Here is a 27,139-nt window from a genome sequence, read left to right on the forward strand (position 1 = left end):
TCAAGAATTTAGGTTCTAGGGACTTTCCTGGAGGTCCAGGGGTTAAGAATCTGCGCTTCCACTGCAGGGGGCACAGGTTCGATCCCTGGTTGGGGAACTAAGGTCCCGCATGCCGTGCAGTGCGGCCAGAAAGAAAAAAAGAATTTAGGTTCTAGGGAAGGCTTTCTAAAGATGTGAGAGAGAATATCAAGTTTGTATGCTGATTGATGAAATGATTCCATAGGGAGAGAGAAAGTGATGATGCAAGGGATAACTGCAAGTACTTGAGTAGGCAAAGAAGATAGGATCCAGTGCACAAGAGGTTGATCTGAGATAGCAGAGAAGGTTCAATCATTTTAACTGCAGGAATAGCAGAAAGGATGGAAACAGAAGGAGTAAATTAGTAGATTTGGTGGTGAGAAATGAAGTTTTTCTCTTCTGATTGCTTCCATTTTCTCAGTGAAGTAAGTTAACAGCTGAGAGTGAGGAAGGGAGGAGGGAATTATGGAGGCTTAAGGATAGAAGAGATGATGTGCACTAGTCACCTTGGATCACAGGAGAGTTAGTTGATTAAGGAAATGCAATAGGATTACTGAGCACTTGAGATTTCTGGCTATAATTAAGGTGAAACCTGCAATGCATTTCTTTTTTCAGCCTCTGAAGAAGAAAATGCTTTTGCATGCAAATTTGCTCAACCTCTCTCCCCTTGATAAAATCGCATTCTAGAAAGCAAAGCAGAAAAAGCTACCTCTTCCATAAAGTCTTCTTCCTCTAGCTCTCCTAGCCCAAAGTGAATTTTCCAACCTCTCAACTCCAATATTAAGTTGTTGATGCCTCCTATAGAGCATAAATTCCATCTCACATTATGGTTAGTTGCTGTGCAAGACTGGAAGTTCCTTAAATAGAGAAACCATTTCTTATTCACTACAGCCACAAGATGTTTCTCTCCATCCTCTCTGCCACATATAAATCTCCATGGTTCTAGGTCTTGCCCAAATACATAATTGTGTGGTATGGATGCCCTATTTCCTTACTAAATTGATATTTTCAGGAATAGGAACCTTGCTCACCTTTCCTGCTTATGTCCCTCAAATATTTTGCTCTTGAATTTTAGCTATTATTATTTTTACAGGTCTTTTAACAAAAAGAGGTTGCTTCAATTAATGTTAATTCATACATACGGTATATACCAGGATCCTTGTCCTCAAGGGGTTGACCGCTAGAGTCAAATGTCTCAGAAGAGGTGCTGACAGAGCAAGGCTTGTATGTAAATAGCACCAGAGGGTAGAGATGGGGAATGGGAGAAAGCAAACAGGGAGACAGGAATAAAATTTAGGTGGAGCAAAACAATTTCGTTTTTTCAACTTACATAAAATGATTCTATAGGGCAGTCCATGGAGCGTCCCCATTTCCAAAGAGCTGAAGATGTGCAAAATAACTACAGGTCCCAAACAGTGCCCTCTTATTTATCCGTATTATCTAAGACTGTTGTTCCCCATCCGTGGCAGAATTTACTCATTCCCTTTCCTCAAAGTCTGAGAGACTAGATGGTTAAGACTTTGGTGTGGGAAAAAAACCTCTGGCACAAAAACAACAGCAGGGGCTCGCAAATCAGGGTTCAGGGAAGCCCAGAGAGATCCATTATTACCAGGCCCAGGTGAGCGCGCGGCAAGAGAGCGTACCCACCAGCCCAAGCGCCTGAGCCGCCGTTACGTAACCGGCCGAGAGAGGCTCCGGAGAGCCGGAAGCCCCGCCCTGCCCCAGGCCCCGCCCCTGCCCTAACCCGCTGGTTAGGTGTCGTGCGCAACCCTCCGGAAGATTCCGCCCTTTTCACCATCTAAGGATATGATTTTTTTTAAGAGTTGCTGACGCCATTGCGTAGGACTGGGCCCTAAAACCGTGATCTAGGAGCGCCTCTCTCAGTCGTTACTTCCGCTCTTCAAGATAGCTGCAGGGGTCTCCCCCATTTTTCTCAGTAGGCGGCGGCGGCGGTTTGAGATGTTCGGCCTCAAGAGAAACGCAGTGATCGGACTCAACCTCTACTGTGGGGGGGCCGGATTGGGACCGGATAGCGGCAGCGGCGCCTCCGCTCCGGGAAGGCGGCTTTTGGCTGCAGGAAAGGAGGCCACGGCCGGGCGAGAGGTAGGGGGAGGGGAAGCCGGCGAGGTGATTGGCGGAAGCGCCGGCCCGAGCCCCCCGGCCACTCTCGCGCCCGACGCCCGGAGGGTCGCGCGGCCCTCGCCCATTGGCGCCGAGGGCCCCGACGTCACCGCGACCCGCGCCAGGCTGCTGTTCTTCGCGCCCACCCGCCGCGCCTCGCCGCCCGAAGAGATGGAATCCTCGGTCTCCGACGCCATCATGTCGCCCGAAGAGGAGCTGGACGGGTGCGAGCCGGAGCCTCTAGGGAAGCGGCCGTCCGTCCTGCCTTTGCTGGAATTGGTCGGCGAGGCCAGTAACAGCCCGGGCAAGGACGGCTCACTCCCCTCGACGCCGCCCCCAGCAGAGGAGGAGGAGGACGAGTTGTACCGGCAGTCCCTGGAGATTATCTCTCGATACCTCCGGGAGCAGGCAACCGGCACCAAGGACGCGAAGCCACTGGGCGGGTCTGGGGCCGCCAGCCGGAAAGCGTTAGAGACCCTGCGACGGGTCGGGGACGGTGTGCAACGGAACCACGAGACGGCCTTCCAAGGTAAGGGGGTTGTTCGCGAAGGCCGCGCTGCCTTTTTTCAGCTCTCTGGACTCACCCACCTTTGGTGGGTGGAAACCGAAACGAGTCAGTGTTGAAACGACTCTCATCCTATTTCTGAAACCAGAATATTCTGGCCGTGAGTCATTGTTTCCACCCACTTGATTCTTTTGGAAATGGCAGCTCTGCTCAAAGCCCGGAAAGGGTGGGATGTCAATTTTCAAGTGGGATCAGCCTGAGTTCTATAGAGCCCGAATAGCGATTTCCCCCGCCGTGGGTGGGCAGGCGAATCGTGCCCTGGTTTAGACAAAGAGGCCGTGAGAACCTGCATGCTTTTCTTCCTCTCAGGCATGCTTCGGAAACTGGACATCAAAAACGAAGACGATGTCAAATCTTTGTCTCGAGTGATGGTCCATGTTTTCAGTGACGGAGTAACAAACTGGGGCAGGATTGTGACTCTCATTTCTTTTGGTGCCTTTGTGGCCAAACACTTGAAGAGTATAAACCAAGAAAGCTGCATCGAACCATTAGCAGAAAGCATCACAGATGTTCTCGTAAGGACAAAACGAGACTGGCTAGTCAAACAAAGAGGCTGGGTAAGTTTGCTTTAAGGTTGAGGAGGGGACTTGGAGTGGAAATGAAATGGAGGATTTTATAGAGAAAGAGGGGATAGCTAAAGGTTTTTAAGATACACAACTTGGTTTTCAAGGCTCTGACTTTGGACCTCTGGTTGCTTGATGTTGATTTAAGTAGTTGGTCCTTAGAGATGGTATGACTGTCTTGAATTGTTGTATCAAAAATCCTGGGTTTGGGGCTTCCCTGGTGGCGCAGTGGTTGAGAGTCCGCCTGCCGATGCAGGGGCCGCGGGTTCGTGCCCCGGTCCGGGAAGATCCACATGCCACGGAGCGGCTGGGCCCGTGAGCCATGGCCGCTGAGCCTGCGCGTCCGGAGCCTGTGCTGCGCAACGGGAGAGGCCACAACAGTGAGAGGCCCGTGTGCTGCCAAAAAAAAAAAAAAAAAAAATCTTGGTTTTCTGTAAGCTGTTTTACTGGTTAAGAAATAAGAATCACCTGGGCGTGATAGCAAATACATTTTTGAGCGTGCCCCACCTCCCTTTTAATTGCATAATGTGTCTCCTTTGCAGTCTGGGGGTAAATAATAATTGGTTCGTCATTGTGTTTGTGGGGGGGGAACCTTAGATATTTTAATTCATCTTTTCTTTGTAAATAGTGTTTTTAAGCCAGTGGAAGCCCATACTTGAAACTGTGCTTTTTGTTTGTTTTCTAGGATGGGTTTGTGGACTTCTTCCATGTAGAGGACCTAGAAGGCGGCATCAGAAATGTGCTGCTGGCTTTTGCAGGTGTTGCCGGAGTAGGAGCTGGTTTGGCGTATCTAATAAGATAGCCTTTTAAGTGCAATAATTGACTCTTAACCAACTCCAGCCACCAAAACCACATACGCCTGCTGTGAAATCAGATGTATTTATGAAGTTGGACTTCAAGCTGTGCAGGCCATAACCTCCAGGAGTTCTACTCCAGCAACGGAGAAAAGCAAGCGGCAGGAGGCTTATGGCTAACAGGAATAAATACATGGGAAAAGTAGTCCCTCTTGAAGAGTCACTGTCTGAAAGAAGCAGAATTCTGTTTCAGCAACAGGCAAACTTTGGGAGGCCACGGAGGAGGACTTTTAGATTTAGTGAAGACGGTAGGGTGGAGAGACTTTAATTACCTTGCCTAGAACAGGAAAGTGGCCAGTAGCCAGGCTAGTCATAGAGTTCATTAAATATGCCCACTGAATCCATTAACTTCTATAGTGTTAAAATAGAAGCACTAACAATGCCAGCGTCATGTGTAAAATGGATTTTAAGCTACAAGTAATAGAACCTATGACTAGAAGCCTCAACACTGTACAACAGAGTGTGAAGGGAAGCTTTATCCTCTGTAATTAGCTTTCCTAGATGTGCTTCTTGAATAGAAAGTCCAATGCTCAGGATGTTTATACCTGTTCTACTTTGGCTTGGTTTGAGTGATTCCTAGTTTATTAGCCTAGTGTCATGGCCAAGAATACTTGACTTAAGGCTCAATTACAAATCTGGAATATTCTGTTTTTAAGACAAAAACTTGTAATCGTCTGTAAAAATTGTATATATTTTTACAGAACATCTGTTTGAAATGTAAAGGGAGAAAAGTCTGAAATTACATTAGTTTTTTCACACCCTTTTGAAATTTACAACTTCTGTAGTTAGGAACCTGTTTCTTATAGCTTTTTCTATTCTAAATTTTGTGCTAGTCAGTCCTAGATTGTATACAGAACCAACTGATGTAATTGTATGCAACCTGGTTGTAGTACAACAATTCTGATTCATAACTATGCAGGCTTTAATTTTCCTATCTGATTTTGGTAAGTATTTGTTAAATACCTGTTTGGGGGTTTTTTTGGTTTTTTTTTTAACCTGGGGCTGAGAAATTGAGGAATGGAAATTAATCCTTTCACTTTGTTACATGTGGGTTTTCAATAATTGAGTCAAGGTTTTAAGGATTTATTGGGGGGGCGGGGCACACAGGCTGATGACTTGGAAATAATGGGCTCTGATTGGGCAACTACTCATTTGAGTTCCTTCCATTTGTCTTAATTTAACTGGTGAAATTTTAACTGAGTTCATGAGCTCATCTTCAAAGCTTTTGCTGAAAGATTTTCAGCTGTTCCAAATGGGACTTATTAGGAGTATGTATAAAAAGAGCACATTGGGTGGATGAGAGACATTTGATCCCTTGTTAATAAATTGTACAATGATGGCTTGGAAAAACAGGCTATAATCTAACCATGGTGCTATTACTAGGCTTGCTTGTTAAACACAGGTCTAAGCCTAGTGAGTTAATAAAACAAATACTTATTTCATTTCTATTAATGATTCTCAAACTTTGTTTCAGATTTTTGCATTGGCATCTCTATGGACTTCAGACTTGATGTTTTATCAAACTTACTGTTTATTTCCTATCCTTCCTTGAAATATTTGCTGCTTATTCGGCTCCCTCTACAGATATTTATAGTTCCTACAAATTTACCTTGCCATCCCTGAACTCTTACTAGCCCTTTTAGTTTTTGGCACTAGGAACCTAAGTGACCGCCCAAGGAGTCCACAGACCTTCATCCTTCTTGAATTTTATCCTTAGGAGGTGGCAGTACAATGGGTGCTGACAGTAACAGTGACGAGGTGAGAAGAGTCCCTTTTCCTTGGACTAGTATCTTATTGGTTGTTGCTTAATCCTGTCTTTGGGGAGAAATTTTCAAAATCCCCTTAGGGATTTTCAGAGGAAGGGATGATATCTTAGGTGACTTTCTCTAGCTTCTTTTGCATTTGAATATGCTCCCTTAAAATTATAGAAATTGATGGGCTCTGTTAAACCTCAGAGTTATATAAAAGCTACTAGTAAACTGGAGAAAACTTTTATAGTGGAACCAGGGTCATTTTGAAACCTTTAGCTTCTGAATGTGACCTTTAGTATGTGGACTCCAGACAAAAATAGGCATGAATAAAATGACTAAGAATGTAATTAGGGAACAATTGCCCTGCCCGCCCATCTCCAAGCCTTAAGGTCATCTAGCTAGAGCTATTTTTATCTGTGTATTTATCATTCTTGATCATAAACCACTTATTTATATCATGTCTATCTCTAAGGACCTAAAAGCACTTTATATAGTTAATTAATCTTAAGATCTAGTTAAGGTGACTAAAAAGGCCTGTCTCCCCATAGCCAGTTATGGAAATAAGCACAGAGCTGTAGCTTGATGGAGTTTAGGGGCCCCACTTCCCAATTTACTAGGTGTGACTGCTGAAATATAGATGAGAATCTTCAGTTGCTATTTTGGGTCAGAGGCTGTGAGGGCTTAGGGAGCCCAAGTGCTTCGGGGCAGGGTGGGTGATTCTGTAGGGAGAAGAGGCACATGTTTTAAGTGCTGACTAGCTGCATAGTTCAGGCAAATCTTCCAAAATAGAAAGAGAGGGGCTGCCTGGAAAGATGGCTCTCTCAGCAACTTCTGTCTGTCTGATGCTTCTCTCAGGGAAAACCCTGCAGTCCTCTAGTGTCGTCTATGTACATTCTGTTGGGGGTGAACACCTTGGTTCTGGTTAAAACAGCTAATGCTGTTGACATCTGTGCCAGGAAGGGTTAGGACCAACTACAAACTAATGTGGGCTGTAAAATGTAGTGTGTTTCCCTAACTTCCTGTTTTTCCTGAGACGAAAATAATAAATCTTTTATTCAAATGCAAGGTGTGGTACGGGTGTTTTCTAATCAATGCCTGTTTTCCTTCCCCCTCTTAGGCAAGCATCTGAGGGAAGTTAGCTGAACAAACAGGTATAGGTGAATTAACCAGCAAAAGCCCCATAAAACTGATTTGCCTTAGAGCAAAGGTCAGTTCCATTCAGAATAACCCCTTCTTTCATTCAAATTAGAGCTGTTGGGCTTTTTTTAAAATATTTTTTTGGCCACGCCGCACGGCATGTGGGATCTTAGTTCCCTGACCAGGAATCAAACCTGCACCCCCTGCATTGGAAGCGCAGTCTTCACCACTGGACCAGCAGGGAAGTCCCGGGCTTTTAATTACATGTATTACTGTTGTACTTTGGAGTAGTTCAAAAGTACAGCAGTATATTTTAATACAAAAATCATAATCCCCATCCCCATTTCTTTTAGTCACCAAATGTTGGTATAACTTGGGGGTAAGAGGGTTCACTACAACAGTTATTGTATCTCCCTATCTCACTCAACCTTTTGAGGTGAGTAAAGGAGCTAGAAGAATTAACACCCAAAGTTAAGTTTCCATAAGGTTGTTGGTACTAATCTTTAAGTGCCTTTCCCCTTTCCTCCCAAAAAGGAGGTGAGAATAAGCAAGTCAATTTCAGAAGCCCTATCCTGTCTTTATTTTCAGCTACCTTGAAAGGGAGGGGAATCACCATGGAAATGTGCAAATATGAGGTTTGCATATTGGTTTTAAGCCCTGAGCACCAAATGCTAATCATGCAAACAGGATTCTGCGCTTTTCCCCCTTCAGGTTTTGTGCATTTCTGTTTGGCAGCCCCTCTTTTTCTGGAGCCTAACTACCAGAAGATGGCAGTTTTTTCTCATTACAAAGAAAGCTGTTTCGTACAAATGAACTCCCGAACAGGTGTGGAGGGAGAGTAGCACAAGACAGGAGCGCCCAAATCGTGGTCAGAGTCAAGTTCTGCTGTGCAAATACTATTGCTCCCATTGCTCTGTTGTGATGTGAAGCTATTTCTGTGGCAATATTCCTTAGTTTAACACCTTAAAAACTTGGGTCAAATGGTAACCAGTAACATGAGTCACTGAGGGAGTCAAAATAATCAACACTTCCCCTCATTTGACACAACCAGACTTTTTCTTTCAGTTCCTGTTTTGCTACTTTAGTGCTAGCTCTTGCTTCAGACTGTTTCAGAACATTTTTCTTAAAGCAGTTGTGACAGCTGGAGGGTTTTACCAAAGTTAAAGTGAAATAATTTGTACAACTGGTGTGTAGCACGGCTCCAGCCAGATGCCCAGAGCACAGGCCATTAATTCCTGGAGTTCAAGATGATCAGCTGAGTCTGTCTTAATTTATCCTAGTTCTTTTTGGCCCCACTTTTTCAATGATTACAGAGCTTTGTCTTCTGGAACCCTCCCACACTCTTTAAAGGCTTCTCAGTTTCAAGATTTGAAAGCTTAACTCTGTCCCTCTTCTTTAGTTTCAAAGTTGTTACAGTGTTATCTTAGTTATGTGAAGCATGTGGAAAGTTGGGAGTTGGGAATCTGCCTGCAGGCGGATGTAACAGACCTCTCAGGGAATTCTGTTCTTTACTAATGATTCTTGTGAGGTTAAAAAAAAAAAAAAAAAAAATAGGGCAGGCTTTTGTTCTCACGCTATACCTGGTCTTTCTTTTGCAGTTCCTTTCTTTACCTGCATAGAATAATAGTTCTTGACTGTTGGGAAATGTGTTTGGGCCAAGAATACTACTCTGGATTTTACCCCTTCCAAGTATCCATTTCCATGGCTTGTCTCTGCCGTTGGGTTTCTGTATTCTTACCCACTTTGCCTTCTCTCCTCTTCCCCTGTTCAGGGGTTACTTTAGTTTATTAAGAGTGTTTCAATACTTCAATGAACTGGGACATTTAATGAGCTCAAGGCAGCCAAATGTTTGTTGAGTTTCTTCATTTGTCCATTACCTGGCAGGGGACTGCTTACTATGCACCATGCACTTCTGGATGCTGGAGTTATGAAAAGACTAATTCTTACCCTCAACGCAATCAAAAAAGACTAGGGTGGAGTGGGAGGTTGGGGTTAGCAGATGTAAGCTTTTATGTATAGAATGGAAAAAAACAACAACCAGGGAACACTCAAAGAAACATGACGACTAAATGCAGGGTGATCTTTGATTGGATCCTGGATGAAAAAAGCTATAAAGGACTTGGGAACAATTGGGAAAATTTTAATATGGGCAATATGTTAGTACTGTATCAATGTTAAATTTCTTGAGTGTGTTAATTATATTGTGGTTATATAAGAAAATGTCCTCGTTTTTAGGAAATACATCTGAAGAATTTAAGCATAACAAATCCATGGAAAGAAAGCAATTGTAGCACAAAGTTAAAGCTCACAGTCTAATAGGAGTGATAACAGACAAAAATAATTAGGATACAGTACACAAAATACTATAATAAAGATATTATAGGACAAGGGGTGGGACAACTTCTGGAAGTAGAAGGTGGTCAAGAAGGCTTCAAAATAAACATTTGAGGTTGGACCTTAACATGAGTAGGAAACATGCACAAAAGCATGGAGCTGAGAAGGAACCTCTGGTGGGGGGGTAGGAGAAGGGGGAGATGTGTAGATAATCTTTTTTCTTCTCATTTCATCTTCCCTCCCTGCCTTCCTTCCCCTTCACCATACATGGCCAGTGAAGGTAGTATCTCTTCAGTTTCTTCCATTTAGGGCCTTATATAAAAGTATTGGAAAACACTGGTAGGAAAAAAAAGATGTCTCTTTGGTCGTAGAAGTCTGAATTTGGTATAAATACAGCTGGGTGGACTGTTTATTTGGGAAGTAAAGAAGATAGACTGTATTGGCCGTTTCCTCTGTCTTGTTAAAGTGGTAGCCCTGAACACACACAACTTAAGGATCATAGCCATCACTGGATCCTGGTGTAGGAGCTGGCATTGGCAGACCTGCTTTGAATAAAGATGTCTTAAGAGCATCACCTAAGTTCGCTCACACATCTCACCAGCCATCTTCACCCACCCAAGTTCACATAGTCAGGGAAAGGAACCAGGTTTTTGAACATGGACCCGAGACTGCTATGCTCTCTGCAGAACAGAATTTAATAAAGAACAGCCCCCAAAAGTTATTTAACTGGACCCTAAGATACTGAATGATGGCTCCACTCTCCCTAATCCTGTTCCCGTGGGAGACTCAATTACAGCTATTCGCATCCTGGTTCAAAAAACTAGTTTGCTCTGACTGCCCAGACTTCCCCACAGGCTGCATTCTTGCCCATGAGCTCATTGTTTTGGCTTCTCTGCCTGTATAAGTCCACAGACAGGGCCTGAAGTCTCAGTCCCAGCCCCCTAGCTAGCTGGGGCTGCATTCCATTCAGAATTTCACCACCCCCACTTGGTCTCCCCTCCCCCCACCCTCTGTGGTCACATGTGTATGTTTATTGACGTTATTCTGGAACAAGGTGTGCGGGGGAAAGAGCCAAGGAAGCAGACAAGGAAAAGAGTATTTAACTGTTGGGTTTCTACCTGAATTAGATGAGTTTTCTACTTTATTTTGATTAAGAAACGCCTTCAATTCCGTGCCCCTAAAAACAGTTCGTTTTCTAGTCTAATAGGAGGAGCTGGTTTCAGAAATTTTACTACACATTTCGTAGACACCCCTACAGGGCTGGTATGACTCAGGTGTTCAGATTTGGGGTCGGGGGGGAGGTAGGGGTTTTCCCTAAGAAACATTGGTTTCATAAACATTTTATTCCTGAATCTCTGCCCAGATCTTTCATGCATTCCATCCTCAGTTCACACCTCTATTCCTGAGGTTGCCTGGAGTGGTTCCCACCCATCTCTAGACCCTGAACGCCCAGATCTAAGGTAAGGTGGGGCCCACTTTGGCCGAAGCGCTATGGGAAGGGCATTTTGCTTACTTGTAAAGCTTTGGGTTAATACTGTATGCCCAGTGTACGCCTTTCCTGTCTCTCCTCTTCATCATACCAAAAAAAAAAAAAAAAACCCAAAAACAAAACTGCAGACTGTGACTGTGGGAGGTGATTTTTTCATTTCTCAGAAATCCTCCGTGAGGCAAAGTAGAGAAACAGAAAGAGGGAAACAACTTCGTGTCGAAATGAAATGAGGTTGTCTGTGTGTGTTTTGAAATGAGGTGGCTTGTTTTCAGCTTTAAGGAACAACAGCTGTACAGAGGAGCTTGGTAATGGTGGGGGAGTGGTTGGTTACCTGCTTCTTTGCCTCTTTCTCTCACTTCAAAGTTTGATAGTTGGGGTCAGGTCTGAAGCAGGATAGAGGTTCTGTATCTTCCTTTCCCCCCTCATGAAGCATGATGGATAGATATGTCAATCCATCATGGTACTATTGAGTGAAAGAAAACCTCTAATACAAAAGAAGGACTTGGTAAGCAATCCCAGAAATAGGTTATTTTAAAAAGAAATGCAGCTGCATTGCTTTTAAGTCCAGAACATATTAATACACAACTTTGATAAAGTTTGTTCTAGGGAAAAAAACTGTGACTCAATTAGTAATATATAAGCGTATGTTTGTATGACAGTGTGTGTACCTTACACAAAGACCATGTATATTTATTTTAATTATTTCCTGGGGCCTAAACACTGAATATGTTTGAAAGGATTTTTAATTCCTTGAAACTGTGAGTTGAAAAATGAAATTTAGACAGGATTTTCCTAAAATGCAGAGAAGTCACGAAAGACGTTTGAAAACAACAAAAACACTTGATCCCATCCCACTTCCAGATCACTGTGGCCCAAAGAACTCAGTATTTTGATAAAGGGTGCTCTGTGGGAATGAAATTGAATAGCAGATCAAAGGAATTAGAATTTAAAAAGTTAAAAGACTAGACTTAATTTTCTCCCCTGTAAACTGGATTTAATTGTCTTCCCCCATCTTATTATTGAGAAGATTCAAAGAGAGAATATATACAAATGCTTTACCTTAAAGCACTAAACAAAGTGCTTTAAGGAATTTCGGGAAACGTCCCTTAAGGATTTACTCTATCAGCCATGTCCAAGTCATTGAATTCCCAGGGAGAAACCACTAAGAAGCCGATGTCAATAGATAGGATGTTAAATTAAAAGGGTCTACAGCTGTATTTTGAAGCAGAGGGGACACAAACAGGACTTTCCACAGCTGGGCATTGTGGGAGTTCAACCAGATGGAAGAAATCCCAGGGGTAAGTAAACTCCCTGCCAGCCAAATCTGCCCTATTGCCTGTTTCTGTATGGCTCAAAAGCTAAGAATGGTTTTTGCATTTTTAAATGGTTGAAAAAAGATATTTGGTGACACCTTAAAGTTATGTGAAATTAAGATTTCAGTGTCATAAATAAAGTTTGTTTGGAACACAGCCATGCCCATTTGTTTACAAATTGTGTAGGGCTGCTTCTGTGCTACAGCAGTAGTCAAGTAGTTGCAACAGAGATTCTATGCCCTGCAAAGCCGAAAATATTTACGGCTGGTCCTTGAGAGAAAAAGGTTGCGCATTCCTCTGCTAGAGCTAAAAAGGCGTCTTATGATGTCATGAAAGAGGCAGGCAACCAAGAATCAGTAGTAGGTGAGGGGAGGGAGGAAGAGATGAAAGAGGGGGTCTGGTTCCAGAGCAGATTAACTCTGCCCCTCCCATCAAGGGCAGGGCCTCTTGCCTTTTAGCCTAGGGATCCCAGGGACACACACAGTCTTCTTTTTATGAGCAACCCCACCCTCTCACCCCTAGTTTCTTTTCCTCCTTACTCAAAGTTCTGTAGAGCCGTCTCTTAAAAAGATTCAGGCAAGGCTCAGAGGGGTACAAACACATACACATACATCCTAACCCCAAGCTGGGACATTGCTGAAATTGAACCCATCTCTCCTCTAATACTGAAGTTCTTTCCCAGGACATTCAAAGACAGCTGTCTGGTGCTCGCTGAGAAAGTGCTCTGATCTGGTTCCTAGCCATCCCTGCGCCTCCCCTTCAGCTGGTGTGGCTGATTGGTTTCCTAGCATCTGACTGCTATGGCTCATGCATACCTTGTTTTGGACTAATTTTGCACATTCCTCCCTCCAATCCTTTCTACCTTCTGACCTCAGCCATGAAACACCCCCCTCTAGAGCTTCCCCCAATCTCCAGGGTCAAGGAGCCCAAAGTCAGATTGAAGATTTGCGCTGTCTAGTTTGGTTAACCCAAACTGTTTCTCTCTCTTGTTGACTGACTTAGTCTTAGGTACTTTCCAGAGGCTTTCTACTTCCTGTAGAAGGTGCCTTTAAAGCAGACATCTCTTCATCATCTGCCTGTGACAGATAAGCCCCCTCCGCTCTAACTTCCCCACCCACCTGACTCCCAGAACCAGAGCTGATGGATTTGAGGGATGCTGGTCGGAGAGAGGGTGGGAATGCAGGAACCCACGCCCCCACTCCACCTCCAAACTATTGAGGTACTCTTTAGCATGATTCCCCATGCTTCAAGGAGAGGAGAGGTCTCTGATTCAGTTTACTCTGGTGGGGGAAGGGTGTTAAGTTCAAATGAAGTCTCTGTAAAACTGGGGAGAAGGGGAAACAGGAAATGAAAGAGGATCTGGTTGGAGAGAATCTGGAAGGGACCTTCTCCTTGCATTTTGTTCTCACTCTCATCCCTCTGCCCTCCTGCCGCCCTCCAGGTCTATCTAGATCCTCCCCTAAAGGGCTCCTGAGGGAGGGTATCTTCAGGTTGAGACACTCATGCTGTAGGTCAGCACCTGGGGCCCTGTGCTCTGCTTCACTCCTAGTTAAGTTAACCACAGAGGTTGAATCTGGATGAGTGAAGAGTGTGGGTCTGGTCTCCTCAGACTCACCCCTGCAGCTGTGAGCACCTGCTTGCAGGGAGGCCCCTGGTTGGGGAAGTATAGAAGCTAAATTTAGCCTGAAGGCTGAAGCTTAATTGGGTGGGTAATTACCCTGGGGAAACTGGGAGGGGGGAGGGGAGAGGAATTCTGACCCAGCTGAACTGAGACCTCACAAGTTCACCCCTAAGTCCACTGACACAGAACCACAATCCCCTTCCCCCAACAAACACCGAGAAACGAGAAGCCCTGGCAATTTGCTGGCCTTCTGCACGCTTGATCTCTCTTGTGCACATCAAGATTGTTCCTATCACCACCCCACCCCCATCTCAATTCTCAGGGGTCCAGTTCCTCTGAGTTCTTCCCTAAATTCCACCCAGGGCACCAAACCTAAGGGCCCCTCCAGCACATCTCCCTGAGCTTGGGTTGCAGCTTCCTCTCTCCCAGCCCTCCAGAGGGTTTCGGAGGTCATCAAAGAGGCATCTGGCCACACTACTCCCCTCTAAGGGGCCAGGAAAAGGGGTGCTTGGGGTCAGGTTTCCCTTCCTGAAGACTTTCACATTGACACCCCCCTCCCCAATACTGACTTCAGTGACCAGAGAAAAGAATCCTTAGGGGCTGCACTGAATCCTCGCTTTAAAATGAGGTGAAAGGGGGCAACCCCCCAGATGAAAGCCCACATCCTGAGCAGTCAGAGGCTGGAGGCTATGAGGGAGCTGGGGGCTATCAGAAAGGGAAGGGTTTGTTGTGAAGCAGAAACTAACACACCATTGTAAAGCAATTATACTCCAATAAAGATGTTAAAAAAATAAAAAATAAAATGTTAAAATGTATCCTAAAAAAAAAAAAAGAAAGAGAAGGGAGTTACTGAAGCTGGGGGAGCCCTTAGAGGGGCTGTGGCTGCATTCCCCACCTGTGATTGGTTCTCAGGCTCAGGCCAAACTCCAAACCTGCCCGGCAACAGCCCAGAGGCCCAAAGAGGGAGGAGGAACTTCGGGGAAGTCAGCTGAGCTGGGGCCACCGCCCAGCCTTCAGCTTCCAGGAATCACTGGGAGGGCCCCAGCTATTCACCACACCCCTCCCTCGGTCTCAGGGCTCCGCCTTCAGCCCTCAGTATCTACAGGGCGGGCTCAGGTCCCACTTCCCTGATCCCCCCGCGTCTTTGATCCCCTTAGGGGTTCACCAAAGAGAGGAACACATCTGACGCCTTCTCTTTACACTGAGCAGAGACACTAAGACTGGGCTTTCCTTGTACCCCCTTCCTCACTCCTCGCCCTGGACTAAAGTCAGTTTCTTTCCTTTACCCCCATTTTCTTTTGCCTCCTTCCTCATGCACTGTCCTCCCAAGATGTTGTCCGGAGTCTTCCTTCTCAGCCACTTCCAACCCAGGGAAAGCCTGCTTCCCAAGGCAACAGTATGATGTGAGGGAGCTGCCAGAGCAGAGACGGCCTGTCTCCTCAGGCAACTCTGGGGTCCTCCCCAGTGTCTGGGTGTGCATGCTCAGGAAACAGTATTCACTGAGTTCAGCTGTTTCTGCAGGCCTTTATTTACGGTCTTACCCGGCCAGACTTGTAGAGGTGCAGGGATGGGAGAGGGATGCTTCTAATAGGGAGAGAAGCTCAATTCTATTGCACTTCCCCTCTTCCTAGGCATGGGGACCCCTGGGAAGTCTGGCTTCCACAAGTGGAGATCTGGACTCAGACCTCAGAATTGTAGGGGTCAGGGAGAGGATCTGTGTTATGGAAAAGGCTGCCCACTCTCACACCACCTCTAGCAAGCTATTTACCTTGAGAGTGGACATGGGTGGGGGAGGGAGGAGGGAGGAGACTAGGGTGAGACATCTCTGAAGAATGTCTTTGGCAGGACATCCAGTACTTCCTTGACTCCACCCTCGACTCCACCCCCAAGTCCCCTAGAGCCGGGCCAGGCTCCTCCTCCGGCCGTTTCTGCTGAGGGAGAGGGGTGTGGGGTGTGGGGTGTGAATCATTTCCTTTCCTCCCACCCTATAAAAAGCAATAAACCAAGAGCTTAATAGGGAAATGGGTAATAGCAGAAAGGATGAGAGGGGCAGGAAGGCAGGGCCAAAGAAAGGGAACAGGAAAAAAGACCCCTGAAAAGGCAGCCGCCATTCAGCTCAGCCCCAGATGGGAAAAAAGTGCTACTAGATTACAAGAGACTTTACAGAAAGACTCAGCCTACCAAGAAACCCACCATAGGCCAAGCAGTTTCTTCTTCAGCTCTGGACCCAAGTGCCCAACTCCATACCTAAACTGGGAGAAGTGGTGACCTCTAGTGGTCAATGACCAACCTGCAGGGCCTGAGGTCGGCCAGGATCCTCTCCCTCTCTGACCAAGGCTCCTGGTCTCAGGTGACTGGGGCTCATTCATTAGCCTTTCTGGGCCCAAACTCTCTCCACCTGGGCTCCAAGTACTAGTCCCCTTCCCACCCTTCATTCTGATCTCACACTGCTTGCTTAGGTAGCCTGTATGGCTGGGTTCCCACGAGGACAATGAAGAGCCTGTTTCTCATTTGTCATAATCATCTTTAATAAAAAATAAATTAGTTCTGGGGTGGGAACTGTTTTAGGAGGTGGGGAGCGGGAGCAGGGGCTCGGTTGTCTTATTCTAACCTTTCTCTTTGCCATCTTCTGTCCAGCTGGTCCCTGCTCTGGGGAGATAGTCTCTCTTCCTGGGGAAAAGCAGGATTGGCAATGGCTCACCCCATCCCTAGCTAACTATGAGAGGGAGGGATAGAGAGACTAAGTAAGGGGAGAAAGGGTCAGAGGACAAAAGGATGGTTGAGATGATGTGTGGCCTGAACAGAAGAAATGAGGTTGAGGACACAAAGTTGGGATTAATGGGAAGGCCAGACTCTAAGTAGCTCGGATTCCCAAAGAGTTGCAAACTTGCTTTCCTTTCAGCCTAGAAAACTCTGACAGAAACAGGCATCGTCCCCTCTCCCGGTTCCTTCTCAGTCTGTGTAACTTCTTTTTGAGAAGTGATACAGGTTTATGGGCGCACACACATCCACACAGGCCCATATACACATCTGGGGGCATATGTGCACACACACCATCACACCACCGCACAGACCCAACCACACGTCTTGACAGTTACTGTCCGTCATCTTGCCACCTTCGACCACCCTGGGGGACGTCCCTAGTGAGACCAGGACAGGCTAGAGAGCCAGAGGGTACAGAGTGGGCTGATTGACAGGTGACTGATGGTGGCATGAAAAAACCACGAGGAGAGGGTCTCCTGGACCCATTTCAGGCGGGCTCCGGGGGAGACCGCTCCAAGACATGGGCGCAAGAGCGGCAACAGGTAGCTGTGTAGTAGGGATAGACGCAGAGCCGGGCCTGCACCACCAGGGGGCAATGTGGAGAGCTGTCCTTGCATTGATCATCTGGAGACAGAGGAGGCCATTGGGCACAAGAAGTCACCAAGATCCATCCCGCTGGAGGTGTGTTGCCCACTCCCACTCGTCCTTCCTAATCTCCACCCACACTTCAGCTGACCCCGCTCTGCTGGGGACTGGGGAGAGGGAGCTCTTTACCGGGGCGTTGGCTGCAGGGTTGGCTGTTACAGGATCGTTTCCTGGAGGGCCGCAGGTGAGGAGGACATCGGATGCTGAGGGTCTGGTTGGCAGTCAGGCACTGGACCTCCCTTGTCTGCATGCCCCCCTGGCAGGAGCGAGAACACTGGGGAGACCCCAGCTATCAAATCAGACCTTTGCTGTGCCCCAGGCTCCTCCTGAACCCCAGGCCTCCTCCTCCTCTGAAAAGAATTGGGGGGCTATCCTGGAGCATTATGAAACCCCACGTGGAGGGGGCCCACCTGTCCTCCTGGTCTAGGAAATGAGACAAGTTAAACTGCCGCTGGCTTTAGCCTGGGGCACAGAGGGAGGTACAAGGAGGGACGCCTCCCCTCCCCTGGAAGTCCATGCTGAGCGGGCAAGGGTGCCAGGCACTCACCGGACTCCAGGGTGTAGAAAACCATCGGTCTTGGCAGTCCTGCCCCTGACAGGGCTGCAGGGCAGGGGGCCTGGGCAGGTGGGAACAGTTGCTAGGAGAAGTCACATTGAACTCAGTCCCCAGTTTGGACACACAGATGATGTCTCTACGCTGCGTGCCAGAGCCACATTCTGAGGAGCACTGATGGAGAAGACGGGAAGGGAGAGCAGGATTACTCCGACCTCCCCCCAGGGAATCCCACCGACGGGCCCCCTCCCAGGCTCTCAGCTCACCTCTGCCCAGGGCCCCGTGTACCAGCACCACGTCACCTCACAGGGCCCCAAGCTGCAGGCACGCATGTCAGGGGGGCGGCTTCCTGGAGCACAGGTCTGCTCAGTGGCTCCTGCCCCTGCTTCCTCCCGGCCCTCCCCATGGGTCTCCCCACTCCCGAGGCAGATGACAGAACGTCGCTGGATTCCCGTCCCACACTCAGCTGAGCACTGTTGGGAAGCAGAGTGTGAAGGGAGGCTGGAGTGACAAGTAGAGGAAGGGGAGGGGGCTGAGGACAGACACATCCCGGATCCGGGAGTTAGGGAATGCCCCAGGGGAACCAGCCAGATATGGGGAAACTTTGCCAGGCAGGGGTCAGGATGTCAGCGTAAGTTTTTCTCTGAGTCCCCAGCATCAGCAGTGTCTAGCAGACGGCAGGTGCTTGCTCAATCAACGTTATGCAACTGTGCTGGAAAGGCCCCGGGAGGGTGTCCTGGGTGGGGGGTACCAGGGGCGTGGGGCTCGGCTGAGGGGGTGTGGGGCCCACCTTGGAGCTCCAGTCGCTGTGGAACCAGGCTGTGGTGCAGGGCCCCATGTCACAGGCCTCTCTGCTGGGGGGCCGCGGGGGGCCTGAGACGCACTCCTGCTCGCTCACTTCATCACCGTTGCTGCCGACGCAGCGGACCTGTCGGCTCCTCTGGCCGCGCCCGCACCGCACAGAGCACTGAGGGGACGAGGGGCATTCAGGCCTGGGCTTCCCCCGCTGCCTCACCAGCCTCCAGCTCTGGGGCCTCTGAACCAGGATGTGCCTTTGATGCCTGGCTCAGCGGTTACAGGGCTTCGTGGGCTGAGGAGCAGGCTGAGTATGGGGCTCTGGGCCCCCAAGCCCCGCTTCCGTCTCTTCGCAGACTTACAGATGGAGGTTCTACATGAGATCTCATTTGTAAAAGTTTCTGCTGATTAGAACGGAGTTGAAAAACCACTGCTCTAGCTCACTGGTGCCCACGCCTCCAGGATCTTCCCGCTCCAAGAGCTTCCTTGCCTGGGACCACTCACCTGGCTCCAGGGGGAGCGGACCTCCCAGCGGCCGCAGAGGCGCAGCTGGCATGGCTGGGTGATGTTGGGCCGGGGCAGATGTCCGCAGCGCTCCAGGGGCACCGACGAGCCGCCGCCCCCAAACTCCTGCCGGCAGCGCAGCTGACGGTGCTGGGTGCCGGGGCCACAGGAGCGGCTGCAGGACGTCCACTCGCCGGCCTCCCAGCTATGGGCGTGGGCAGGGAGGGGAAGGGACAGAGACACAGAGGGCAAAAACAGAGATGTGTGGGACTGCCATGTTTGGGGAAGGGGACGACAGACTGGGGGTGGGGACCCCTCAGAGGAGAGTGGGCATATTTGGAGTCTGGGATCCCTTGTGGGGCTCAGGGTTTCCTTGTTGTCTATGGAATGTCAGCCTTTCTCACTGAATAACGTCTCTCTGAAGCCAGGAGATCTTGTGTTGAGTGCAGAGTCCAGGTGAGATCCTATGGGGGCGAGGATGTGTTTCCCCGGGGCAACCGTCGTGTCCCCAGGACCCTAACCCTCCCGTGGGGCGCACTCACTACGGTGGGCACGGGGGGCCGTGGCAGGGTTCCTGGGAGGCCGGGGGCCTGGTGCCCACGGCACAGCTGCGTTCATCCAGTTCCTCTCCTGACTCACGAGAAATGCAGAGGAAGACAGGGCGCCAGACACCTGAAAGGGATAAAAGGGAAGCCAGGGGAGGTAGGATAGCTCGGCATCCAGTGTCAGTGGGGTCCCAGGCACTGAAGTCCGATTCGGCACAGAGTCAAGGTGTGGACCCACAATCCAGGATATGGGGTCAGGAGTGCCAAGCTGGGCATCTGGGCTGAGGGTGCCAGGAATACAGGCTGGTGGGTGAAGTCTCACCTTTTCCACAGGATGCCGAGCACTCAGAGTGTCCCACCCGTTTCCAGTATCCGGCTGGAGACCCCAGGGGTGTCCTGGGATGGGGCGGGGCAGGCATCTGGGGGATCCGCACCTGACGCTGGAGGGTGCCTGGGGTGCGGGCAGGGCGGGGTACTGAAGCAGGTGGGGGCTCTCCCCTCAAAACCTCTGCGCAGGGAGAGTCGGGTAGACAAATTAGATGCATCCCCATTGCCTCGAGCTCCCCTCAGCCTCTCCCCACCTCCTTTTAGGTCTGGAGATCAAAGTCTTACCAGGCTGGAGTTGGGGGAGCCGGGGCTCTGGGGTGGGGTTCTCAAGGTTGGGGGGAGGTGAAGAGATGACATACTGGTAGAAAACACCTGGGTTTTCCTCCTGAAATATCATCTGGGGAGAAAAAGAGAAGGTAATGAATGTTTGGGGGTGGCCAGGGGAGGCATCCACTAGCCTTCTGCCCATCTTGAGACCCACAGCTTTCCCCTCAGAGGAGAGGCAGCGGGGCGGCCTCCACCTCCGGCCCAGGTGCAGGCCCCTCACTCACATAGACATCCACAGGCTGGGTCGTGGGGCCTTCCGCAGACAGACTCTCCCCCACGCCCTCCTCTCGAGGAGGACGGCTGTACCGGAAGACAGTCCCGCCGGCAGCGTAGGACCCAGGGGGATCCACAGCCCAGTTTCCATTAATGATGGACCGGCCCCCAGGGCCACGAAGTGCTGGAGGTGGCAGATCAGGACATGCGAGGTTAGTCATACTGTCCCCCTCTCCCACCACTTCCCCGACAGCACAGAACCCCACATAGCCCGTGCCCACGCGGGAGGGAGGAAGGGAGCCCTGACTTCCCGGGTGGCTCACTTGCCGTGCTGAATGGGGGCGTGAAGGGCAGAACCAATAGGCCAGGAATGGAACGGGGGACCAAAACTCGGGGAATCCAGGGACTCACCAAGGTAGTTGGAGCTGGGCCGGAGCTGGGCGATCCAGAGCCGGGAGGCTCCAGCAGGAATCAACAGGATTTTCTGATAGCCCAGAGGGCCCCCCCGGTCAGTGAGGTTCCCCGAGATGAGGCGACAGGTAGAATCATCACCCCCACAGACTCCACAGCCATCTGGACGCCTGCCCGAGCCGAGGATCCCATCACAGCCAGGGCTCTAGGGGAAAGCGGAGTGAGGCAGGGGCTGCCAGAAGCCAGACACCACCTGCAACCCTGGCCTGGTCGTCTTGGAGTCTTCGGCTCACCACATGTCTTGACCTTTGCACTACAAGTGAGACTTGTAGTTTCTCTGTCAGCCCCACCATTCCCAGCCAGCCTCTGGGAAGCTTGGATGGGCTTAAGGAGTTCGACTCTTGACTCTGCTCAGCCCTGCTTGGCAGGTAAGAACTTTCCTCTCTGCAACCTGAGTCTGGTGTTTTGCCATTGTGATGATGAGCAAGGAGACTCTGTGTGTGTGCCTGTGGCAGTTATTAACATCGCCTCTCTCCCCATGTGCACACCCCGTCCTCCCTCACCAGACAGCGTCCGGCCACACAGATGTCTGGGGCTCCAGGCTGACACAGGGTCCCGTCCTGGACCTTTTCGGTGTGACGGACATAGAAGCGGAAGCCACGGGGACGGCAGTTCAGTTCACAGCGCTGGGAACCCTGAACTAAGAGACAGGGTAGAAGGGTGGTTAGCTGGGGTCCCGGGCAGGAGGTTAACTGAGAAAGAACCCAGGGCCCTGAGAGCGGCTTGGCTTGCCTTATATTAGCAATAGGGCATCCTGAGATTGCCGAGGTCACTGTGGATGAAGGGAACATGACAATTCTGTACTCTGAAAGGTCAGTTTGAGGGTCACACAAAAGTTGGGTCAGATCAATTGAGGTCACTAAGACCAGAAAAGGGGTTGTGAGCTCTGAGAGAGGACAGATACTTGAAACTATGATTATGTGAGTTCAGAGCTCATGAGGGCTTGTCTTGGTATCAAGGTGACACAGGCTGAAAATCAAACGGATGGTAACTTGGGAGAAAGTGATACAACACTGTCCAGGATCCATGGGGCACCTCCACTGAGCTGTCACCACTGGGCAGGATCTCTCTGACCATGCCCTGCTCATGTCACATCCATCCCACCTCCTGGGTTGGGCTTCTTCCCAGAGAAGACCAGCCAAAGGGCACCTCTGGACACATCCCTTCTCCTAGCCTGACCCCTCTGCTGACCATACACCGCCATCTGACAGCTAGGGCTCTGTCCGAAACCCCCAGCCCTTTCTGGGCCTGTTCTGTCTCTCTCCCCAGCCCTGGGAAATAAGGAAGACAATATGACACAGAAGAAATACAAGAGCCTACAGAGAAGAAAAAGAGGGGCTGAGTGTCTCCCTCCCCATCATCCCCCAATCTCCAGCCACCCTGTCCAGGGAGTGGGCTAGAAACCTCACCTTCTGTGAAGGGCTCCCACTGGTACAGCTGACCCATGAACTCCTGGGAGTCAAAGGCTGCACACTGCAGGGCCCGGGGGTCTGGCTGCTCAGGGGGGCAGGGCTGAGGTGGGGGATACAGAGGAGTCAAAGCTGGGGAGGAAAATGGGGGTGTGGGTCAGGGCTGGATTGGGGGGATAAGGAGGCAGGTCAGGTCTATGGAAGAGCTCCAAGGTCCCTACCCTGAAGAGGTCAGATGCCAAGGCCCTTCTCCCTCAGGTCCAGATCTGACAGGCTGAGGACCCAGGCTCAGGGTCAGGGAAGCAGAATTGGAAGTCTGGGGAGGGGTCCAAGAAGGAACTCACCGCTTGGCTGCAGGCTCTCAGCTGCTCACTCTCCCCAGAACATCTTGGGACAGGGCTACTGGGAGCAAAGAGGCTCCAGAGGGGGCTGGAATGGGGGCCAGCACTCAGCAGAGGCAACCAGCCATCTGGGTAGTGAGGGGCAGACTCCGTGAGGGACCCGTGAAGATTCCCCCCAGGTCTCCAGTGCTCCTGGCTCTGCTGGCCTCGGCTCCGAGGGACAGAAAGGAAAGGATTAGGGTGTCTCTCTGCCAGCCGGGGACCGGCCCAACCCTGGGAACTTGGCCTTCTTGGCTGAGGGGACATGTGAAAGGAGCTACCTTCTCCTGGGGATGGAGGGAACAAGGAGGGCTCTGTGCCAGAGGCCTGGGCTCTGGGGTGGGGCCATGTGAGGGCAGGCCTGGTTCTAGAGGGCACCTCTGTCTGAGCAGCTTCGGGGCTTGGGGGTTCTCCTGGGGGGGACGGGGTGTGGGCAGACGGTTCAGTAGGAGGGAGTTCAGTTTGCGGGGTGTGGTTTGCAGAAGATGGCTCTGTTCTTGGAGTCAGGGATGGAAGATCTGAGGTCTGCGAGAGCTCAGAGCTGGGTGGTCTCCTGGGGTGCCTGCGTTTCCGATGGAGCGGCAAAGCAAAGGGCACTCTCCCATAACCAAACATTCCTGGCTTGATGGGGTCTCGAACCCGGGACCTGAGAAAGTGTAGCAGACGTGGGGTCACAGTGCTGGCTACCTCGGAGCCTGGCTCCCCAGGCGACTCCCTAGCACCAAAGATAAGCCTTTATAAACGCTGGATCCTTTGCTCCCCTTTCCTTCATCCCTAGCTCTGCCCCTTGCCCAAGGCCCCGCCTCTTCCCTCAAAGCCCCACCCCTCACCTCCTGGCTCCTTGAATCTCCTGGGCCTCCTCTCTCCCTAAATGAGAAGCAGGACCTCGAAGGGGGCCACCTCTTCCCCGAGGTGGTGGCCTGTACAGGGGAAGGGTTTCTCGGGAAGTATGAGGTCTGGTGCCTTGACCCCGGGGGAGCAGGGCTTCTGGATGTCTTGGGGGCCGGGGTGGGAGGGGCAGGCCCTGGTGGAGTTGAGCTGTAGGGAGCTGACACGCCCGGCTCCTGCGCTGCACCCCAACCCCGCAGGGCTGGGAGCAAGAGGCCCACTGGTCCCAAGGACCCCAGACACCCTCAGGGCCCTGGTTCTCCTCGGGAGGTGTCTGAAGAGAGTGCCCAGACAACACCTGTGTAGACAAGAAGTTCAGCCAAAATTAGAATGATTTTCGACGGAACTGTACAGAATATCTAGTCCAACGCTGGAGGCTTGGGGCAGTAGTGACTGGCCCAAGGTCCCATTCCGTAGCAGAGGTGGGACTTGAAGTGATTTGGCGAGGAGTTAGGGAGTTAGGGAGGCTGGGAGGGCCAAGTGTGAGAGAAAGGGGCTGCGGCTTATCAGAGGCTGTGGAAAATGCAGACGCGGCCTGGAGATTGCGGGAAGCCGGGAGGCAGGGAGAGGAAAGGATCGTAGTCTCTAGTCCCTGGCTCACCTCCTGATCCAGGCAGAGCTGAGGGAGGAACAGAAGCAGCATCAGACACATCCGGGGCCTGCAAACCAAAGGCAGGAGTGAAGGTGTCAGACAGGAGCTGGAGGAGGTGTTACGACACAGCCCTCACCCCAAGGAGGCTCTGCACATCCTGATGCCAGCTGCTCAGAGATCAGAAGTAACTCATCACTTCCCCCAGCCTCCCCCAGAGCTCCTTTCTCTCCCTTCCAGAGACCAGAGACCCAGCCATCCCTCCTCCAGGGCCGCCCCACCTCTTACCTGCCCGCCCACTTCTCCATCTCTCCTCCCTTGATGGCCCCCGGGGCCAGGGAGGAGGGGACCGGAAGTCAACTCTACTCCGGCATCTGGGCGTGGGGTGGGGGATGCGCTCTGCAGGGACCGAAGCCTGGTCCAGTCTCCAGAAAGCTGGGGGTTGGGAGGGATGACTCCTCAGAAGGACATCTCAGAGTGAGAATGGATGGGTGAAGACGGGCCCACCCCTTTATGATCCTGAGGGAGGGAGGGAGAAGGCACACTGCCCTTGTCCATCCGCCCAGGCTGGAGGGGTGGTGGTCTGCCTTCAGCCTCCCAACTCAGGCTCAGTCCCCCTCCTCAACTGCAGGAACTTCTCAGCTCCCTGTCCTAACTAGGAACTGTCTCTAGGCCAGCTCAGGCACACGCATCTTTCTTAAGATGGTTTTCATCTGGCTCTCCCTCCTGCCCTCCCAGAGGTCCTGGAAAGCTGAGGAGGGAGGCTCAGTGAGGACTTAACAGACACCCCCTCCCAGCTGCTGACTGGAAGCCCCTTGGGCTTTCCGTTTCCTACCTGACTCCCAGCTTTTTCTTCCCCTCTTAGCTAATAAAGCTCCTTCTGGAACACTCAGGCACATCTCTGCCTGCCTCAAACACTTCCCAGTCAAGGGATAAACTAAATGGGCTGATGGTTTAATCTCTAGAGAAGCAGGTGATTTTTCCCACTGAGATTTAACCTCTCTCTAGGGCCAGCGTCCAGCATTAGATCAATGAGGCCTTACTTCAGGCAAGACTCTGATGGGCTAGGGAAACCTGGGAAGGGGATATGCAGCTAGAGATGCCGTTGCTCCCCAATCATGCACGGTCTATCTTCTGAAGAGCCAGTAAGTCCTCCTGAAGGCTAAACTTGATCCTTGGGGAAGTGGAGCTTGGAACCCTCCCTTGGTCTAAGCCTGACTCTCCCATCGCTCCCCTTGCCCTCCAGCCCCTTCCTGCTCACAATGAGCCCTTCCCACCCCCACTCCTCATGCTGCTCGGAGTTCTGCTTTCCAGGAAAAAAAAAAAAATGTTTCTGTTGGATCTGAAAGGCACCCGGGAGAGGAATCCAAGGAGCTAATGCCGAGGTGGGCCAGCTCAGGGGCAGGAAAATGACAGAGAGAAGGGCAGGAATGTGCTTGGGGGTAGCAACTCTCAGCCCCACTTCCCTCCCTGAGACCCCAGGACTTGGGAAGTTAAGGGAGGGATCACAGTGGTTGAGCCTGAGCTGCAGGGTCTCCTCAGCTGCTTGGGGTTGGGAAGGGGGTTGCTGATGGCAGCTCCCTCCCTTGGCTGGGCTGACCACTGAGGTCAGCAACTCCACCCTGATGGGGGGGGCGGGTAGGGGCTCCAGAGAAGGGCCAACGTTCCACCCAAAACTTCAGCTCTCTGCCTGACTCTGTTACTGGAGGTTGAAGGAAAGGAGAGATGGGGTGATGATCACTGCCACTTCTTGCTGCCGGGTCCGGGTCCCCTCTCTACTCCCTCTCTGCCTCTGCTTCTCTCTGCTACCTCTTTCTCCATGGGTCTACCCAGTACACATAATCCTGTCCTGAGCTGGGTTTGGCTTTGGCAGTTCCCTGGAGAAGTAAGGGGTGGGGTGGCGTGAGCTCTTGGGGCCAGGGCCAGGCCTGGCTCCCTCTCTGGAAAAGTCCTACCCCACCCCCTGCATAGCTGGGCAGGGGGCCGACACTCCCCCTCCACCCCTACAGAAACAGATACACATTTGTGGTTTTCACCCCTTCTCATGTTCCTCATCTGGTGTGTCTCACTGCCCAGGATGAAGAAAGGAGAGGTCAGAAGTGGTCACTCTTGGGCCAGGCTGACTCTGGTCTAGACAAACCTGGGCTCCTCCCAGCCACACCTCCACACTGGCCAGTGAAGATCAAGGAAGAGAGACCTGGGCAGAACTAACCCCTTCACCCCCAGGGGACCCACCTCTGGGAAATGGGTGGTGCTGCGGGGCAGGGCGCCCCACAGCAGGCTCCAGGGCTGGCTGGAGAGTCCCTATCTTGGATGAGAACTCCTTGGTCCTCCTTGTGCCCTCCACTCCTGGGTCCTGGAGGCCCATCCCAACAGGCATCTTTCCTTTCTAGTCGTCAGGCTGAGCTGGATCAAGGGCACCCACATGCGTTCCTCATAGTGTCCCTGTCCCCCAACTCCAGGACAGAAGAGAGTGGCGGGGTTGGGGGATGGGGGAAACACATCCTCCAGGAGCACCCATCTAGAGGAGGGCAGGAGGCGCCGGGCGTGTGCCGGGAGGTCCTGGCTACGTTTTCCAATTTTACTCTGTGACTTCGTAGGAATTTTGGCTGATTCTCCGCCCGAGTGATGGGGGCCAGAGTTCCAAGGAATCAGAACCCCCTCCCCAGGAATTCGACCCCAGGGACTTTCGAGGCTATAAGAGCTGGGGCTGGGGTCGTGGCTGGGGCGCGACCGCGGGGCGCACGGAACGGGGACGGCGCGTGCGCGCAGGGCGGGGGGTCTAACGGGACCGGGGAGAGAGGGCGGCCGGGGCCGGGGGTCCCAGGGAAGATCTGTACCTGCTCTGCTCGGCCCCGGCGGCCCGTTAACCCCTCTGCGCCCGGGCGCTCTCTCCAGGCAGCCTTGCTCCGCGGCGGCCACGGCTGCCCCTGAGCCCGGCTCCGGACACTGCCGCCTCCGGCC

The 27,139-nt window shown here is 51.1% G+C and overlaps 3 protein-coding genes across 8 annotated transcripts; 1 reads left to right on the forward strand and 2 right to left on the reverse strand.

The window, feature by feature from the left end:
* Positions 1–1,875: 1,875 nt before the first annotated feature.
* Positions 1,876–12,301, forward strand: MCL1 (MCL1 apoptosis regulator, BCL2 family member). 2 transcript variants are annotated; one of them, XM_060139029.1, is made up of 3 exons: positions 1,890–2,668; positions 3,014–3,261; positions 3,953–12,301. In XM_060139029.1, the coding sequence occupies exons 1-3, from the start codon at positions 1,978–1,980 to the stop codon at positions 4,067–4,069; spliced, it is 1,056 nt and encodes a 351-aa protein (XP_059995012.1). In that variant the 5' UTR covers positions 1,890–1,977; the 3' UTR covers positions 4,070–12,301. The 2 variants fall into 2 exon arrangements, with proteins under 2 accessions (XP_059995013.1, XP_059995012.1); XM_060139030.1 differs by lacking the exon at positions 3,014–3,261 and having other exon boundaries at positions 1,876–2,668.
* On the reverse strand, positions 3,254–27,139 carry ADAMTSL4 (ADAMTS like 4). Of its 5 annotated transcripts, none has more exons than XM_060139028.1 (19): positions 27,016–27,131; positions 24,464–24,694; positions 24,188–24,245; positions 23,529–23,884; positions 22,663–23,344; positions 22,319–22,421; positions 21,413–21,549; positions 20,850–21,054; positions 20,450–20,622; positions 20,184–20,295; positions 19,894–20,079; positions 19,569–19,698; positions 19,027–19,231; positions 18,518–18,694; positions 17,994–18,200; positions 17,722–17,901; positions 17,304–17,448; positions 11,164–11,215; positions 3,254–3,663 (listed from the first exon to the last, which is right to left on the reverse strand). In XM_060139028.1, exons 2-18 carry the CDS (start codon positions 24,481–24,483, stop codon positions 11,190–11,192), a joined length of 3,102 nt encoding a protein of 1,033 aa, XP_059995011.1. In that variant the 5' UTR covers positions 24,484–24,694; positions 27,016–27,131; the 3' UTR covers positions 3,254–3,663; positions 11,164–11,189. The 5 variants fall into 5 exon arrangements, with proteins under 5 accessions (XP_059995011.1, XP_059995009.1, XP_059995008.1 ...); XM_060139026.1 differs by lacking the exon at positions 3,254–3,663 and adding an exon at positions 8,996–9,679; XM_060139025.1 differs by lacking the exon at positions 3,254–3,663 and adding an exon at positions 8,996–9,885.
* Positions 25,433–26,989, reverse strand: LOC132515462 (uncharacterized). Its single transcript, XM_060141877.1, is given in 6 exon segments — positions 25,433–25,501; positions 25,503–25,557; positions 25,559–25,662; positions 25,665–25,806; positions 25,808–26,072; positions 26,075–26,989. Coding segments are annotated over 6 exon segments (759 nt in total). The 5' UTR covers positions 26,199–26,989.

Source organism: Lagenorhynchus albirostris, chromosome 2 (assembly GCF_949774975.1).
Source record: "Lagenorhynchus albirostris chromosome 2, mLagAlb1.1, whole genome shotgun sequence".
NCBI lineage: Eukaryota > Metazoa > Chordata > Mammalia > Artiodactyla > Delphinidae > Lagenorhynchus > Lagenorhynchus albirostris.